The sequence below is a fragment of the Falco naumanni genome, chromosome 4, assembly GCF_017639655.2.
Source record: "Falco naumanni isolate bFalNau1 chromosome 4, bFalNau1.pat, whole genome shotgun sequence".
Taxonomy (NCBI): Eukaryota; Metazoa; Chordata; class Aves; order Falconiformes; family Falconidae; genus Falco; species Falco naumanni.
Genome location: NC_054057.1, coordinates 14,007,817 through 14,026,906, shown reverse-complemented (window position 1 = coordinate 14,026,906; position 19,090 = coordinate 14,007,817). Strand labels below are relative to the sequence as shown.

The window sequence follows — 19,090 nt, the reverse complement described above, 5'->3', positions numbered from 1 at the left end:
CGTAATTACTGTTTGGGATCTAAGTTCTTACACCTTTCTCCTACGCAAGTATAAAACAAATAGCAAATTATTTATTTGGAACAGCATCACACTTTGTCCTTGCCTTTAATTTGTCATCTATTATCACCCAAGGACCTCTGTCACAGCACTGTTCTTTACAATCATGCATTTATTTCTTCAGCTCAGTATTAGCATTCTCTGGCTGAATTACTTTGCATCTATCTAAATTAAATCTTATCCTACTGTTGTTTGCACATGCCACTAGACTCCTTAGATCATTCTTTTTTTTTTTTTTAATCCCCCAATGCATTTGCAATCCCTCATCATTTTTATTGTCTGAAAATCTGATTAATGTTCAATTTACATATCCCTATAAATTAGTTGCAGTTAGCACTGGTTCCAGTCCAGGTCCCTATGGAATGTCCTTGATACCTCTATTCTTTGACATTTGACTATATACGATAAGATCCTGCCTATTTCTAGTCCATAAGGGAATTTGAAATCCTGAAATATTGTGTCCTTTTCAAACAAAAAAGATTCCCCTTTCCCCCGCAGATTCTTGAAGACCACTATAAACATAGGGGTGTGTGTGTGAGAGAGAGGGAGAGTAAGAATCCTCTTTTAAGATAATTTTAAGTACAAATGAATCTACTGGCTTCACTGGGATTTATCATCAGGGAAAAGTACATGCCCAGGCCTTAGCCTGGGAACTTGCCAGCACTTGTTACAGGTTTTACAAAGCTTGCGCTCACCGCTCTACTATCTTGAAATGGTGTGTTTCTCACTTCACCTGTCTTAGTTAATCCTAACTTTGTTGCAAGACTCCTTTTATTATTAAAGTCAGGCAGCTCCCGAAGGTAACTCATTCCAAGACAAGGAAGGTGTCCAACACCGCCTGAGCAAAGTGCCTGCTGGGTGAGCCCATGTCTCACAAAGAGCTGTAGAGAGACGGTCTGTCTTGCAGTCAGTCACTGCCTGGGCTGCTGTTACAACCCCTTTACTCTAACCCTATGTTGACCTGGTCTGTAACTCCCCAGGATGTTCGTTTCTAACAGCATGCGAATTCATTTTCTTTACTGAATTACTTGTTTTCTGTTTTAGACTAACTCATCAACAGAAGCCTATGTATCCGTGTTTCAAAACCTCTGTTTCCCTTTTATGTATTGACACGCTCGTGTAAAAGCCTTCCATCTTCTTCAGGTGTTCCTCAACAGTGAAGCACACAAACGTTGAACATCACATCTTAGTCCTGCTGCTTTCCTGACAAGCTGAAAGTCATAGACAAAGATCAGGGCTGAATCCAGGAGCAGAATACAGCTGCTCACAGCTCCCTACTGATCTGCCTTAGTCATAAACAAACTAGCAGGGCTGCTTGTCTTGTGCCTCGCGGTGAGAGTCCTGTGCTTAGCATGCTGTCTTTCCACCACAACTGTTCATCTTTCATCAGCTCCTCCAGAACTGATGGGATATGATAATGTCTTCTTTCAGAAAGCTGCTTTCCTGATTAAAATAAAGGATCGCAAGCAAACACCACACTCGCTTATCTGTGCATCCATTATTTCACCATCTACATGCTATGATGATGGGTGCTTCTACAGTGCACTGGGAAAGCCTGTCTACTGTTTACCGACAAATGTATTTAGTCTCCAGAACTTCAGCTTTTCACTTAACCGAGATGGAAATAATTCAAACACAGCAACATTTTAGTCGGATGACATATATATCCCTATTCTTGTGGGACAGACATGAAACTTTTGCTGGAATGCAAATTAATACCTCTGTGGTGCAAGCAAGGCACAGAGAACCAACCGTTTCTGACATAGTTGGACCAAACTTGGCCATTGATAAGGCAGAAAATGAACGTATTACTGGACACCAATCAGCTTACAAACTACACCAAATTACATTTATGAATTACACTAGATCCCATTAGAAGAATTCATTTCACCAAAGGCACCGCTTCAGCAGAGGAGTCCTTTATATATAAGTGCCTTGCAAATTAAATCAACCCAGCTGATGAAGGGAACAAACTATGTATTTTTCCATGAATGTGCATATTCAAATATTGCAGAAGACCAACAAGTGGAGAATGTTGCACATATTTAAATTGCTCCATTTTCTTTGTTACTAAAATTACAGAGAAAAGTCGTCTGTGTATATGCGTATATTGTACATCTCTATTCTGTTCCAAGGCATAGAATAAATGCTAGCACTATTTAGTAGTACTGCAAGAAATCAAATCTCCATAAATACAAGAGTACTCCAGAGAAGATTACATGGGGCAACACCTTACTGCAGCTAGTTTCTTCTCTAAAGGTAGGACTTTCAAGATTATAACAGTTTTTTGGTTTCTGTGTAGTCTTTAGTGAATGGCTGCTCAAGTAGTTTTGTATTATGGTCCTCAGGTTATTTCTGCTAAGAAAGGAAATATCTCTGCACCATCGGGAATTTTGCAGTTGATACTGGAGATAGAGCAGCTAAGCTGCTGGTGAAGATTTGAGCAGCATATACTCTACCACATCCACATCTAGCTTTGGCCAGTGTATGCTGTTGTTACTTAGGGATTGCTTTACCCAGGTATGCTTACTACGCTACTAAAACACAGGATGACAAATTAAGTTTCCTTTCTTTGCTTTTACACCTACTTCTCACCAAATAAAGTGTGTGAATTCAAGGATTTTTCTTGCAACATTAGTAACTTACTGGGCAGCAATCTTGATGAACTTTTTGACTAGCTGTACACGTTTGCAGAGCTGGCTGCAGAGGAGTATCTCGGTGGCAACCCAAAGCTGGACCTCGTTGCACCTTTGAAGCAGAAGACTGAGATTTTCGGTGTTTTCAGCGCTGCCCTGTCTACTGAACGTGAAGTATATCAGCTCTTGCTGGAAGACATTGGCAACATTATTAGGGATATAAAAACAACTTAAATGTAAATAAATCATAAATTATTTAGAAGTACATTTTTGAAATGAGACCTGGTTACAAATGGTTATTTTTTTCATTGTCAATGAGTCAATCTCAAATGATTCAGGGTCCAGGTTTGGCTTAGCAACCTCTAGGGGCTTATCACAGTAGGCAGGTGGCCTCGACGTCCTGTGAGACATGCTCTCCTTGTGAGATTTCCTGCAGTTCCACTTCTGGCTACAGCCAGCTATAGGACATCAACAATCTGTCTCTTTCTATATTTCATCACTTCTGTTCCAGCATTAAAAAGCAACTGTTGTAGGACCTGAAAAATTTCTATTCAAACTCCTTCCCAGAGATAGCCAAATTTTCATCAATAGAGATGTGGGTCTTGATTTCTGTCCAAAAAACCCCAAACGTGACTAGCTAGCAAGTGTCTAACCTGAATAAAAGAATCTGAAATGAAATATCAACGAAATTATCTGATAAGCAGCAAGGGAATTTCCCACTCATTTTCTCAGAAAGCCACCACGCTTTTCAATGAGTGATATTTTAAAGTGACATTTTGTACTGTGAACTGCATATTTTACTCAGCAGCTCACACCAGAACCTATCAAAGTCATTGAAACAACCCAGTGGGCACTGAAGTGGGCCATTATCCCATTTTATAAAGCCTGCCCAGTATTTTTTATCTCAATGAAGCCTAACAAGAACAGTAATGTCACCATCAAATTTGCTGAAACTGTGAATTCTTTTGTGGTTAAAGTGATATCAAGGACACCTATTTGTGGAGTCCTGTATTTACTGGAACATTATGGAGTGCAAAGGATAATTTGCATATTTAACATATTCAAACTGTTTCAGACAGCTTTTAAAGAATAATCACGCTCTTTGCTCTCTTGAGACAAACCTCAATAAAACCTACCAGGTATACAGGGAACGTATGAGACGCCCCAGGACAGGGAAGCTACAAACCTTTGACAATTTTTTTTCAGTATCAAGGATTGCAACGCATCTCTTGGACCTGATTCAATGCCCCCACCAATAAGACCTACCAAACCATGCTGTTATCACAGCAAACCGAGCATCAAGGAATACTAAGGCCCCCAAATGCATTGTAATGGCACAACTGCTGCATGAGATCAATACACCTGGAAGTGGGCATGGTGCTTCTTACCTCATGAATTGCATTGAAGAGGCTCCAGTCAAAGTTTGTTAGCTCTAAGGCAAGATCCCAGGTGTTGATTCCCAAAATTCTCACAGACCTTTGCTGCAACTCCTCATTTTCAGCAATTGGGTTCTAAATCAATAGCCAAGAGCAAAAGAATCCTCAGCAAATGCCAAAAGTTCTGCAATGGAACAGCTACTGGACCATGGCACAAAACCGAGCTGAGTAAGCAGTCCTCTTCACGTGCACTCCGAGGGTTGTTCCTCCCCACCCCCCAATCCAAATCAAGGACTTACAGCCTATTTAATAAATAGCTTGAAACAGTAAATGGGTCACTAGCATCAATGATTTGCTGTTGGATTAAGCCTTCTCCCTCTTTCTCTAAACCTTGAATACAAACCGCAGACAGCATAATGAAAATAAAGTCTGAATTAAGACACCAGGAAATTTTTGTATTATAAGATACAGGAACCATTCTGCAAACGCACCGGATTTAGAATAAAACCACAGAATTTGCCCACCAATCCACCTTTACAAATAACATAAATCTGTACTTTTTATGTTTAATCTACTCCAAATGTGATCATCAACAAAAAGCAATATACTGTAGATCCTGATTCATAAAAGTTACTTAGCACATTACTGTGGAGTGCACTGGTACTGCTGGTGTTAAGGGTCATTTGACATTTCCATTATTAGCCTGGATTTTCAAAGGTTTGCATTTCTCTTGGGTTATTTCACCTCATCAGGCTGAAAACTTGGCACATGAACCGTCTGCCAAGATGAAAGATTATTCTTATCAGTTAAGCCATTACTTTGGTGCTACATTTCTGACAGTTACAGCAAGTTTTGAGATTTTTATTATGTAACTAATGAAACTAGATTGGCTGTCACCTGTCTGCGCTGGAAACCTTCCCTTAATATTTGCATTTTTAGAGGTGGCAAGAACGCCTGAGATAATGGGGATGACAGATTACAATGATAGTGGCGTGTCAGTTCTTCGGGGCACATTGATCCAGCAAAATGTAAATAGACATTTCTCATCCCTAGGATGAATGCACAGATCCCAGCAGTACTGACAACACGCAAAAGTCAGTTGCGATACCAGCCTCCTTGAAACACCTGCATAATTAGCAGAAAACTATCAAAAGAGTAATTTTTTGAGTGCCTGATTGTTCCTGCCTCACTGAGGTTTTGGGAAATCATGGGGGGACGGACTCTGGAGTCCTGTTTTCTGAGGACAGAGGGAATGAGAGAGACTTGCTGCCCTTCGACCTGCTCCCCTCCCCAGCACCAGCGAGAGGATGGAGAGACAGACAAAAGGAAGAGGACATACCACCAGCAACGTATGCCAGCCACAGGCTGACCATGCGGATGCCACAACACTAGGTCACACTGGTGCCCAGTAATTTTGGTAGAACTCACACAACACCCATTTCTACATGGAGTAATTCCATGGAGTTTGTCCATCATCTTGTATGATTACATTCCAGCCAATTCAAGGGTTACAGAGGCACAACGTGGGGAAGCAAGAGTCACACAAGCCCTGAATAATCCTCATCCCATCCAGTCCTTTACAAGCACAAGTCAGCTTTTCCAGGCTGATGTAGATTGAAAGATTTAAGCTGTAGAGAAGCTTTGGTCTATTTGAAATTGATCAACAAATTCCATTACTGTTCAAATAACTGCTGTTAATGCAAAATATTTTTTTTCCAGGTAGACAGCAGCTCTGTAAGCTTTACTAAGGAAGAAAAAGTAAATGCTTTATTGAAAAAGTTCTCTGAGAGAATATTAAGTTTTTGATCTGGAGACAGACAAATCAGAAACGGGAAGTGTACAATACAGATCCTTACCAAAGAATCAGCCAGATCTTTTCGGTAGACAAACATACGACTGGATGACTCGAAAGTTTTTGAGATAGCCAAGTCATTTGGTTGTAGTTCATGTTTTTCTGTAAAAACAGAAAACAAAATACAAATGCTTCAGAAAAGGAGTAAAAGCTGTATATAAACATGAGAAAAACATCACAAATATATTTGTAAAGTCACATCAGCTTCTCAGAATGCATCTAAGCATCGAATTCAGTCCCTGTGGGGACCATCATCTCCACACTATTCAGGCACAATAAAGGCAAGATGTCTCTGATGGTGGATTAGAGCACAAAAACTTCCAGCATCTGCTTTCAACCTGGACTTCACATAGCACAGAACTGAAAGAAACCCTGAAATCATCTAGTCTAACCTCCTAAGCGTTATAGAACATTTCATTTCAACCCAGTGTATCTACTGTAAATGTAGTGACTTTCGTTAGGGCAAAGTGTTTCAGCCTCCAGAGACTGAGCTGTTGCGTGTCACTGGCAGAAAAGAGCAGGGGTGGAGATGTCATCGGTAGTTACAGCCAGTTGACAGCAAAAGAAGTTTAAAGGATCCCAACACCGATGAAATTCACTCCATGGAGCAGAGTTGAAGAGTCCTTTATAGTACAGTATTTACAGAAATGTATCTACATCTAGAATAATTAATTTAGGAAACATCTGAGTAAAAAAAGCAGGACACACCGAACCAGTAGCAAAGAGAAAGGATGCTTTTTTCTCCACTCCAGAGTACTAGTTCAGCTCTGGGCAATCTTGGATGCACCAGAGAAAGGCATGGGGGAAAAGAAAGCAAAATCCAGAACACAGCTAAAAAACTGCCCTGGAAAAACTGCCTCTTCTTGCAGGCTGCAAATAATCTTCTGGAGACCTGACACATGAGATTTGATTACAGTGACTGTATTGATGTAGACCTGAAAGCACTACAAGCATGTTGACAGCTGCCTTGGACTTTTCATTGCCCATGAGGGAGGAGCAGGACCAGGAGGAGTCCAGAGCCAAACATCATTTCAGACAATTTTCCCTCTTCCCCTCCTACTCACACTGACACCAAATACGTTTATGTTGAACTACCAATATGCTTCTTCAAGGTAATTTTGAATAAAAAGAGTTTATTTGCTCAGCATATCAAGAGTACCATAAAAACATGCTCTCCAGTGCTCATACTGCTGCCCTCCAAAAGGAGGGCAGCTGACAGTTCTGAGTCACGAAAAGAGCAAAAAACCCAACCAACAAACAAAAGCATGGCAGGCTGGTGTTTATTGCTCCCAGCACAGGAGCGACAATGCATAAGAACAAAGACACTGAAACAGTGGTATCTCTAATTAACTCAGGCAATGTGACTAAATAACATTTTAGGGGTTACAATGGTCACGTATAAATGAAAGTCCTATTGTACCTGCATTTTAATCACTGTTTCTTATTGAACAGCCAAGGGGCAACCACTTCTATTGTGTGGCTTTCTTGCAAACCAATGTGGTCTAAAGATAATAGTGTGCTTCATTATTTATGAGTTGTTGGTTTTCTTTAGCTAAGTAGGCAGTTAGCAGCAGATTTATTGCTATCAGAGCAAAACTTGCCCTGCTGTTGAACAGGAGCGCATGACCTGAAACACAACAGCAGCACGGTGATTTTGCAGTGCTGTAAAATGCACTGGAGGCAAGCTCGGGTACACACAAGGGTAAAAAGAGTATGCCTGCAAATGACATAGCCTGGCTGGCCAGGACACCTACACATAAAGCTCCTGTGTGACCACTCTGTGCCCAGGCTCTCAACAGCCAGAGCAGGGCACCTTCTCCCTGACACCCACATTGGTATCCTGCAGAAAAATGGTTATTTAATTAAGCTCAGCAGGGGGGAGAAAAACGTGACCTTCCACTTCTGAATCAAATGAATCAACAGAGCTAGCCAGCATTTGTATATATTTCATTTAACTAGACTGACAAAGTAGCAGTACGTGCTGTGTCTCCAAGAGTGCTGCCTTTGTCCCAGGGGGTCAACACCAACTAATGTGATCTGAGAATATGGCCAAGATATTCTACACTCTTCGCTCCTCTTTGTAGATTCAGCTTCACATTTCTATGCACCTACTTCAATTGCTTCCTTTATATCCCTAAGAGCCAAAAGACACCACAATGAGCAAAACAATCTCACCAAAGAGCCTGAGACCTGCCAGACACCAAAGAAAATTCTGGGGGTTTGGCTGGTCCCCAGTATCGGCTCATGATCAGTCTGGTCTTCCTTAAAAAAAACAACAATAAGCCTTCCTGTTCAATGAGAAATGCTACAATAATAGGCAAAAAGCATCAGCTGTAAGCAAGACTGCTTACAAAATATTGCTTAGATTGCTTTCAGCATCTCAACTGTGCAAATACGTCTCGCTCCTTTCTGCTGGAGAATGTTCATTACCCATGCCGTAAATGAGGAAACAGCCACGCATATAGCATTTGTTATTCCCTTTTATATTTTTAAAGCAAACCATGCCTCATTGCCTTCCAAATTAATTTAAATGTGAAAGTAGAAGATTTATCAGTGCGGAAAAAATAAAATCTTGCAATACTGCTGGAGACTGAGTCTCCTTTGCACTCCCTTCCCAGCGAGATGCTGTATCTGGCAGTACCCAAGAATGAGCTGTTGCCATGGAAACAACTCTCTGGGAAGCAGCTCCTCATTGTTCCCGTGGTCATCCAGCTGTGGGCCCGCACAGGAACAGCTGTACCCTTGCACCAGAAAATGTCAGCCCTCTCTTACGTGATGCATTAAAAGGTAAGTAATCAGATGAAGGGAAGTTATTTACCACCAGAGAACGTGACTGTCACCAGCGCCAACTCCTCCTCCGGGTGCTGGATCTTTTCTGCTACAATCTTCAGTATCTCCTGAGCTGAAGTGGATACTTGAGCTTTCACACTGACATAGGAGTGCTCCGTTATATACACTCGGCAGAAAACTGCACAAAGGAAGACAGACAGGCTCAGCAGCAGGCAGAGACACCCAGACAGCAGGGGAGCATGTCGCAGACCCGACCATGGCAGTGCCCCGGCTGCCTGGCTGCTGCGGCTGCAGGAAGGGCAGCTGCTGCGCCCTGACCCACAGGGACACGAAACTAAGCATCAGTGTCACCATTTCCCCCCTTCCCACCTCCTCTCCCTGGGAATCGAGAGGGGCAAGCAAATGGAAACAGAGATACCCACAGCAATGCTTGTGCCAGACATCCTGCCCTGAGGATTTGTCAGGGTTACCCCTCTACTGCCCATCATCTGTGCAAACCCAGCTGCTGCCATCTTTTCGCCCTTCCTTTTAGATTCACAGATTGCTGTCCTTTCAGTGTACCTCATACCCATTGCAGAAATTATTTTGGAAGTCCACTTCCACCTGGACCAGGAGGCTTTGCAAGAGCAGCGCTCCCTGGTCTCAAACCACTCCTGCTAGCTTATCACCAGAGTATTTTAGCACCAGCAGAGTCTGCCTAAACAGCAATGCAATTAGTTCTGACAACTCTTCCCTTGAATCACTTGCAGCACACATAAAAGGGACTGGTTTGGAGAAATTCCCTGCGCCCATCACTCCTACTGAAGTCCATGAGTCGGTTCGGCTCTGGCAGGGAGATTCCCACCAGTAATGCTGTGGTCACGGTCAGCTCAGCTAACAGTTTTTTTCTGTTACAAAAAGGGCCGTATGCTCTCTCTGCTTGCCAGAATTTTAGGTGTACATCTTTTGCCAAGTTTGCTGTAGCCAATTCTTTGGAATACATCTGCATTAAAAAGGAAAAACCAGAGCTGCAGACTTGCATAGGTATTTCAAAAATTGCATCTATTAAGAATCTCCACAGCTCTTGGTTTCATACTCACTTCAGTGCTTAATTACAACTTTCCATTTCCTTCTACTCCAGAACTTCTTATTGCGGACAGGCTGCTACCATGTCAGCATAAAACAAAACTTATTTTCTCCAGAAATGCTGTATTTTTTAAATTGTTTTTATTGACGGATGTATGTAGCAATGGCTCTTTGCTTGTCCTACAAATCTTCATGCCTTCAGAGCACTTTCATTAAAGGAGACCATGCCAGAAGCAGTTAAAAACTCTATCCATGAGAATACCTTTTTTTTTTTGTGTGTGTGTGTGGTAGCAAAGAAAAAATCAAGATGAGAAGGAAGGAGGAGCTTAATATTTAGCCTTGGGGAAGAAAAGTAATTTGATTTTATAATTTTTTTCTTAACCTGTCTCAGCTGACAGACAGACAGTAAATCAGATGCTCATCCTATGGCAGAATATCTCTTCAGAATGGATATAACTCATGAAAAAATAGAGACATCAAATGGCACTGTAAATTACTAGGTAGAAAAATACATTTTAAAAAATGTGATGGGAATATTTGGATTTCATATGAAGAGTGTGACACAACTTGCTTACAGTGAATTTGTTTGAAATGTCCTCCTCTCTGTCATTTGGGAGGGGAGAATGACAGCAATGTTAATTTATAACTGGGCTGTTGACATATCCTTTGTTTAACATTGAACTAAACCAACCCACAGGTCAGGTCCTCAAGCACAGCCATCACACTGGTTCCCCCAAAGCCTGTTTCCCCGCGCGCCTTTCAGACAACCTGTCTGCAGTATCTATGGGCATGGACCATTCCATCTCTTCCAGGAGCCTGTGCTGCTCCTGTGAGGTGCAGAAGGGAATGCCAGTGGGATGAAGCAGCCATGGGCTGCAAGTCGCCCTGGTAATGCCTACAATAGGGGATAAAAATGCCTCCAGTCAAGTGGCATGGTGTGGCTTGGACAGACCCATCCTTCACAAGCACCATCAGCCGGCAGCACTCCACCACCACCTACTTAGACGTCTACCCTCAACACCCACCTCCTTTCTCCAGCTCCACTTCTGTTACTTCATTCTCTCAACCCCATCAGCTTCTGTAGCTCAGGCTCTCAAAGAGTGAGATAAAAGCCATTTAACCCCGCTGGAGCTAGCCTTGCTGGGTCCTTCCCTTCCCGTCCTGCTGGCCATGCACTCTGTCCCCCCATCTGGTGCCACCACACTCCCCTCCCCACTCACCCATGAGCTTTGCCTGACTTTTTACGAAGAATAATGAGTGTGGGGGTTCTCATCTGGAAATAACATTTTTAGAAGCAGCCTTGGTAACATAAGCCTCAAATCTATATTTGAAGCATGGGAAGAAGATACCTATCAGCAGCATGTATTGTGCAGAAAGACTTGGCACTGAAGGAGCTCGCGTTTTATTCTGCCACAAACAAGCACTAGAAATACACTGACTCTATCTGAACCCCCAGAGTTTTGTTCCCAGTGAGAAATGAAGATATATTGCCAAAGGGTGAGATGTCCAGGTAGGAGGTCCTTCTCCCTGTTCTCCGCTCATCCATGGTGTTCCCCCTCCTCTCTGCCTCCTTTCTTGTGCAGGCACTACAGGAGGGTGATGGTCTCGCTGTGTTTGTGCATTAGCCGTGATGAAGGGAAATTGCATTTTGAAACGGTTGCCACTAAAGTGAAGTGGCACCTTGCACTCCACACAGGGAGACGTTTTCGAGAAGGAACTAAGGTGGGTTCCCAGTGAGCAGATCCTGGCCCATTTCATGTGACAGGCTTATTCATTCACCTTTCACAACCAACATCTAGGTCAAGAGGCCGAGAGCATGAAATTCAGCATGAATAATGCCTGGTAGACGGGCAGCCCATCCTGGGAGGCACATAGCTCTGCTACAGGGCTGCTGGACGAACTGGACAGGGCAAAAGCCCCTTGAGATACCATGTCACTGTTGAATCCTTGCAAAGCAGGGGGCAAGAAGGTAGTCTTACACAGCCAAACTTTCTTCTTTTGTGACCCTAAGGTCCTGTTCAAAAGCTGTATGACAGTTTTTTTAAAAAATAAATTACATTACGGGCACCTCATGAGAAACAATTTTGCAGTTTTTCCTCCACTCTTCCAATCATACTTACTTTCCTCTGTTTCATTCATGGTTCCTCTGTGCTGCAGCCAGTTCTCCTTTACACTGAACTGGTGGAAAAAGGTTTTATTCTGTGAGGGAGTGGGAGAGAAAAAGAAAAAAAACAACAAACAACAAAACAGTGATTCTTTGCATCCCTGCCCATTACAAAGCAGTAATTCACAGGACACAGCATTCAGCCCATACGCCTTTCCAAAAAGGTTCCTGTCTAGGAAATCCACCCACCGTTTCTAGGGTCAGTAAACTGGGAATTGCTTTACTAACTGATGGCTAAAGTGGGGATTTTGGAGGAAGTGGGACACGCCAAAGCTAAGCAGCCTGTACGATTCAAGGTTCTCTGTAGCCATGTTCAGAGCTCATTTCTTATACACTTATTCTTATATGTTTCCTATGTACCAATCTGCCTATTTAGCAATTTGACTACAATCTCATGTTCTGCCTTCCAGATTTCTGCAGTAACATTTTAAGCTTATTACACACTTCAGCTTCAGCCTAGTAAATTTGACAAGCACAGCAAATCACCTCTGTGCAGTTTGTACGCCAACTTTCACTGGCTGCATCTTCTCCCTCCGGTTAAATAGACAGATTCATGTTCCTCTCTCTCCTCCTCTGTCCCTGTCACAACAAATCCCCTCTTTGCTCTGTCTTCTTGACATCCATGTCAATGCCTGTGCCCAGCCTGGTTTGCCCAGGTTGCTACATTTCTCCACCCCAGTGAGGACACGCTCCCAGGCCTCTCCTGAATTCTGACATCTCAGAGCATCTTGTTAAGATGCTAATACCGTCACAGTCACTGCAGGTTAGCTCACACAGCTGATATCCAGGCTGCACTGGCAGGAAAATAAAATTCCTTAAGCAACATTGCAGGTCTAACCTCACTGATGTACCCTGTCATGTTTTTGGCCATCAGTCACTCTCAGCTGAGAAGCCAAGAAAAGACAGGGAAGCAGGCAGAAGGGGACAAAGTGAGGTGATAAGTTATCTAGCAACCAGCAACAATCAGGTTTGTGTTACCTTTCGATGAGGTGAATACTCATCTACAGTGCTGAAACAAAAAGGAAAATCCAAATTATTCTTTCCAGCCAAAGTTTAGGAAAAGGAAGTTTTGGCTATTACAAAGTTTACAACATCACAAAGTTTTTTAACATTAAATAGTCACCACAGAACAGCTGCAGAGCTCCTTCAGGGAAACGTAAGGGTGTCTGGCTCAGCCGGAAATTTTTGATGTGACTTGCACAGCCGATGTAGTGAAAAGCAATGCTGGCAGCCCACGGAGAGCACAGACACACAGGCCCCCAGGGCAAGCAGTCAGGGTCACTCTCAGGGACACAGCTCCTTCCACTTACCCAGTGGCCAAACCACGGACACAAATGCCATTTGTTGGAAAAACGTGCCAAGGAAATCTCTTTTACAAATATCTTAATTATTAGCAAAATAATAACCCTGAGATGACTACTGCAAAAGAGATTTGCTTCGCAGTACCGCAGGCTGCAAAGATTGAGAATGAAGGTACCATCTGAAGTCACAGACTGCAGCTTCTGAGGGAAATTTTGCCAGCTTTTCCACAAAGAACCGCTTTACTGCAAGTCATCCCAATCAAAACTGATGGGAGTGACTGGTGAACCACACGCACCACCCAGCAAACATCAGAGAAGACTGAATAATCTAGCTTTGGTTTAGAGAGGAGACGACTTATAAAAATGAATATAGTGCTTGTATCACTCATCGCTTTACTGAATTGCAGCAAGATGACAACAGGAATAGATTATGCTCTAAATAAAAAGGGACTTGATCACAAACATAATCAATACTTACTGACGGCGATGCATCCCAAGTATCTTCTGAAATTCTTTCAGGTCCTTCTCAAGAATGGGATATTCATACACATCATCCAACACATTCCTGTATATCGTCTACAAAATAAAACGGTATCTGCAAATATCTGATAACTCAAACATAAATCTAAGGCATCACATCAGTGGTCTAAATCAAATCAGGCACTAGCCTACTAAAACAAATATCATTATATTCATGCAAGACTCATAAGGAGAGAAAGTTCCTGTTTCCATTTCCCAACTGATCAAAATTCAGCTTGCCTTTGGAGAAACACTCTGTATCATCACCAAGTGAGAGAGCAAAACATTGGCACTCTTGTCTACAAACAGGAAGATTTAAAACAAGACTTGTGGCTGTTACATGAAGTCACTTATCCAAAATGATAACAGGTTCATTTGGTTAAGACTTTTAATATGGAGAATGTTGTCCTTTACTTTTCCTCATGTTTTCATGCACTTTAAATTGAGTTGATGTCTCTGACAAACAAATAATACACTCCTAGGTGTATACCAATAAATAAATAAATCAATCCTGTTTCTTCTTTTTGGGGAGGTATTGTTTGGACATCAGCAGGGTATTAATCGGGAACCTCAGTTAAATGTAAAAGACACTACCTCAGATAAGATGTAAATAAACTGAATCGGCTTTTATATTGTAAGAAATATTTTCTCTATTTCAGAATCTGCACGTAGATACTTCTTTTTTCCCTTCCAAGAAAATGAGGATCATATATATAAGCTGAGTCATCAGGTTTGCTTTAGCCCAGTTAACACTCCTGCATTCATAAATCTCAGCATGAATGATTCTGGCCTACAATCCTATATATTGGTTTTTGCACATATAACTTCAACCATCATGAATATTACTGCTGTTTAATATTGCACAGAAGCCTCAAGCAGAGAAATTGTGCAACAATACCCAGTCACACACCTCCAGGGTCAGAAAGACAAGCCCTGCATTAAGATAGGTGCAACACAGCGTAACCTAACTGATGGATCTCCAGTTGCAGCCAAAGAGTCTTATTGGGAAAGGTGGATGATCCTGCAAAGTCTCGTAAAATGCTTTCATCTTTCAAACAGCAGGGAAAAAAAACGATTAAAAAAAAAAACCCAAAACAATCAACAACCAGATGGAGCTTGGGTTAGTGACAAAATGGCTGTTTGCAAATTTACAAGGGAATTACAAAAGCTTCTGGAACTCATTCAGAAAGATCAGAAGATCCTTGTTAATAAGTAAGGGTGTAATTTTATTTATTAAAAATAACATAAAGCTGTGCTGCTTTCTATGTGCACCTGACACAACACTGTGGAACAGCATTTCACTCCTCAGCTGAAGCAGAATCTCTTACAAGGCTCTCAAAACTCTCTCTTTGTCCATGATCCTCTGGATAATGACTGTTGACCCCGTTCTGGCAGACACACCAATATGTCTAAGGAACATGCCCATCTTTGTAGTTTTATTTCTTACCTTCCTAATTTTTTCCATTGTCTAGAGAACATGAAGTTCTATAATTTTCGTATCTGAAAGTAGTGTTTTTGACATTGAACATACTGACATTACAGGCTTCCTACCCAAACTATCTCTAAGGCATTCAAGGAAGACACATGTGAATCATTTTATATTATAGATTTCATGGAGAAAATTTAGTATGAAAAATTATGCTCTATAGCTTTTGCTTCTGGGACTTTTTAGACATAGAATTTTAATTAAACAATTAAACAATGAAATGCATCAGAAAGTGTGTTAATACCTTTAAAAATTGTTTCAAATGCTCATCTTCATGTAACCAGTCTTTGTAGAGAGAAGTCCACTGAGACACCAAATGCAAGACTTTTCGTTTTCTACAGGACACATCAGAGTCATCCTCTTTCCCTTGCTGGTTCTTAGCACAATAGGTACAATAGATTAAGGAACAAATAACAGCATTTCACTGAAATTGAAACATTGAAGTGATGGAAAAGGCTCTGCAATCATCTCATTTGCTAATGAAAGATTTTTTTCACTACACTGCTGAGTTTTAAATGTTTTATCCCATCTGGAGCTTTAGGAGTTTCATCAACTTTTTGGAATGAAATTCACAGTAATAGAAATGTCAGTTCATCCTCTGTGCCAACAGGATTTTTTTCCTTTATAGATTAGAGAGGCAAGTCTATAAAAGTAAAATCAATTCAAAAGGAATTATACAATGTTGAGTCATATCTTTTCTGTGGAACTGGGAATAAACCTTTGTCCTGCATACCGATGCCAACTTGAATGCCTGTGGGGAGAAGGGCAATGCATCATTAACAAAAACAAAAAACTCAGGCAGAGGAAGTCAGTTTCTTTTCCTCTGCACAAATTACGCCATCTGCAGAAATAACCCTATTAAAATAAAAATAAGGTGAAAGAATCTATTTCCACCACTGTCCTCTATCCACAAAGCAGAAACACTAAATGTCAGAAGATACCCACTATGTACATTGTTCCTGTCCCTTCACTGTTCTTTCTTTTATTAGGTAAAAAGATGTTTTCACCACAAAAGGTAAAGAGGAAAAAAAGTAAAAGGAAAAAAAGAAATGCAAGCTCATTTTATAGCTTCAAGTTCATTCAAACAATGCTTCATAGCTTACGGAAGTAACTGAAAATACAAGAAAAAAACCCTTTTATCTCAATATGAGTTAGACTAATATACCGTATCATAGGATAAAAGGAGCAGAGATTGCAAAATACTTTATTCTTCATTTCTTCTCTTCATGCATTCTGAAATGTATTACACAGATATGGGTACTCTAACAATTAACATATAGGTCTGGGTAGGTTTTAACCTTACTTTATATGTTACTTTGTAACAGTTACAGAGGTTTATTTATCTTTAAACAAAACCAGCAGACATAAGATTGCATTGTTGCTGTGAGTTAGGAGTCTTTCAAGCATTCCTGTGAAGTAAGTATGCACATACACAAATGTGTATGTTTTGGATACAGGTTTATTCAGGGGCAGCTTTAGCTTTGTACATTCAATGTCAGAGCAGGAGGTTTCTGTTTATTGATTCCTCAGCTATGCAAATTCTAAACATTTTAACAGGTGAGTATCTCCCCCCGCCCTGGCACATGCCAGTTAGGGGAGCTCATATCCAAATTTGAATTTAATGTTTCCAGATTGAATCTTTTCCTCCACAACCCATTTGAGTTAAAAAAGCCAACATAAGCTGAATTTTGGGAAGCTACAGATCTGAATCAAATTCCAAGTATCATAAAACCTTATGAAAATCAGAAGGAGAAGAAAAGACCTTGAAAGATCAGCTAAACTAGTCCATCCAAGTCCACCCTAAGAGAGGCTTAAGTATGCCCTGTGTTATCCTCGGAACATATTTTCTAGTTTCTTCTTCTTAATATTCTTCAGTATCGATGATTCTACTGTCTCACACATTTTCCATTCCAGTGTTTCTTTTCTTAATGTAAAAAAAAAAATATATTCCTAATATCTAATATTTAAACTGTCTTACACCAGTTTAATCTCACTGCCTCTTGTCTAGCATCCATAAAGGAACAGATTCTTCCCCTCCTCTTTAGGTACCTGAATATCGTCTCATTTATAGTTTCCCTTTTTTAGTAACACAGCCCAAATTCTTTGCATGTCTTTTTTTTCTAGAATGCTGGCAATTCCCACTGCTCTCTTCTGAAGTTGTTCTTATTTATTCATGCATTTCTTGGGGTGTGATGCCAAACGCTCAGGTGCAGTCCACCTTCTAAGGATGCCACAGTAAATATTAGACAACTGCTCTCTTCTTCTCACCATTTTTATTTGCAACCTCAAAATAATCACGTGGGGTTGCACTTCAATAATATCAATATGCAAAGAACAAAATTATCCCAGGCATGGAATTTACTATGATATAAGGCTTGACAATAGATAAACCTAGGTGTAAGTGTGTGACCTCTGTTAATAAAACACTTAATGAAAGGATATTGCCTCAGAAGTGCCTGGCACAAGTCATCAGTGGTCATGAAGACTGTGTATGTGAGAAGGAAGTCATCCAGGAGAGTTTCTGCAGAGGAAGACAAAAAAGCCCAAGGTACAATACGTTAGTGAAAGGAGGCAGAGAGCTTCTACTCCTGTTAGCGTGCATGGCAGGAATAGGACTCCCTCCCCCCAAAAAAGTCCTGACAATTAAACTCTATAACTCAAAAGTTATAGAGTAGGTATGTTTATTGCGCGCAGATGCACGGGGGGGGGGGGGGGAATCGCTCCTCCACAAGCGTGCATGCCCGAAGTGACGAACCATCTCACATTTATACAATGAAACAAATGAATATTCAATTAACGCCTATACATATTCGTTACCTAAACCCGCTTCGTATGTTAATTAGCTTATCAGTCCTTTGCCTGGAATGTGGTGGTCTTGCAAGTTTGCAGCTAATTCATGTCCTTGTCGGCCATCTAGTTTTCTTTAGCAAAGAGATTTAGTGCTCCCTCTAGATAACACTGGAATGTTTCTCATCCTTTTTATAAATAGCCCCTTTTGTTAGAGGAAGAAGAACAGACTCTTTCTTTCATTAGTTATTTCCTTAAAACTATATGGTTATGTGACCAATCACCCCACCTAAACTCCTTGAGCATATACAATCACAATCGATGTTTATTATCCCTCTTTCGCACTGTTTCTTCATATCAGTCCCAAAGCATACAGAATACATGAAACTTGAAGTTTCAAACAGTTAATAATATGTTGCCAATGCAGAGATCAGATCTTTTATTTAAAAAGCACATCCTAAGCTCTCAAAGAACCAACAAGCACAAATATGTGCAAAATGAGCCACAGTTCAGGAATCAGTAAGACAAGAGTCCTTATCACAAACACCACCATCCTGGTTGGCCCTGCTGCATGCAAAGCAACCTTTCCATCAGCTAAGTTGTTCTAAAAATTCAGGAGAAAAAATTTTACTAATAGGAGAGAAAAACACTTGATCAGCATGTACCGTGATTAACACCTACGCACAGTAGTTGAGAACCATGAAACAAACATATTAAAATCTTTAGCAGGTTAGTCCACTGGGCATCAGTAGAAGTGCTGAGAATTTTTCTCTAAGGTTTATCTAATTAGATTATGGAAGGGTGTTTTCTCTACCCTGGTTTCTAAAAGTCCTGCAGAAATGGGCCGCAGGTACTTGCTAACAAACGATCTCTACTCACAGCAGTTGCAGCATCTCAGAGCAACTTCCTCATTCCTCATTCCCATGCCACACTACTTTTAGGATTTTTCCAAACCTTTACCACACACAGTAGGAGGCTGAAAGGACTGGGTTTGCTCTAAGATGAGAGCTCAGGGCTTATCTCATGGTGGTCTTCAGCAACTCAATGGCAGAGCAGA

General features: G+C 41.1%; 1 protein-coding gene across 3 annotated transcripts in view; it reads right to left on the bottom strand.

Annotated features, from left to right (window-relative positions):
- RAPGEF5 (Rap guanine nucleotide exchange factor 5) overlaps positions 1-19,090 on the bottom strand; it is a 164,803-nt gene that overhangs the window by 19,823 nt on the left and 125,890 nt on the right. For 2 of the 3 annotated variants that reach the window (XM_040590066.1, XM_040590068.1), the window contains 9 exons: positions 17,689-17,767; positions 15,491-15,635; positions 13,720-13,817; positions 12,919-12,949; positions 11,897-11,975; positions 8,740-8,889; positions 5,926-6,023; positions 4,082-4,204; positions 2,704-2,882 (listed from right to left, as the gene is read on the bottom strand). In XM_040590066.1, the coding sequence (XP_040446000.1) occupies positions 2,704-2,882; positions 4,082-4,204; positions 5,926-6,023; positions 8,740-8,889; positions 11,897-11,975; positions 12,919-12,949; positions 13,720-13,817; positions 15,491-15,635; positions 17,689-17,767 (982 nt within the window). The remainder of the gene's footprint in view (positions 1-2,703; positions 2,883-4,081; positions 4,205-5,925; positions 6,024-8,739; positions 8,890-11,896; positions 11,976-12,918; positions 12,950-13,719; positions 13,818-15,490; positions 15,636-17,688; positions 17,768-19,090) is intronic. The other variant, XM_040590067.1, reaches the window with a different exon arrangement.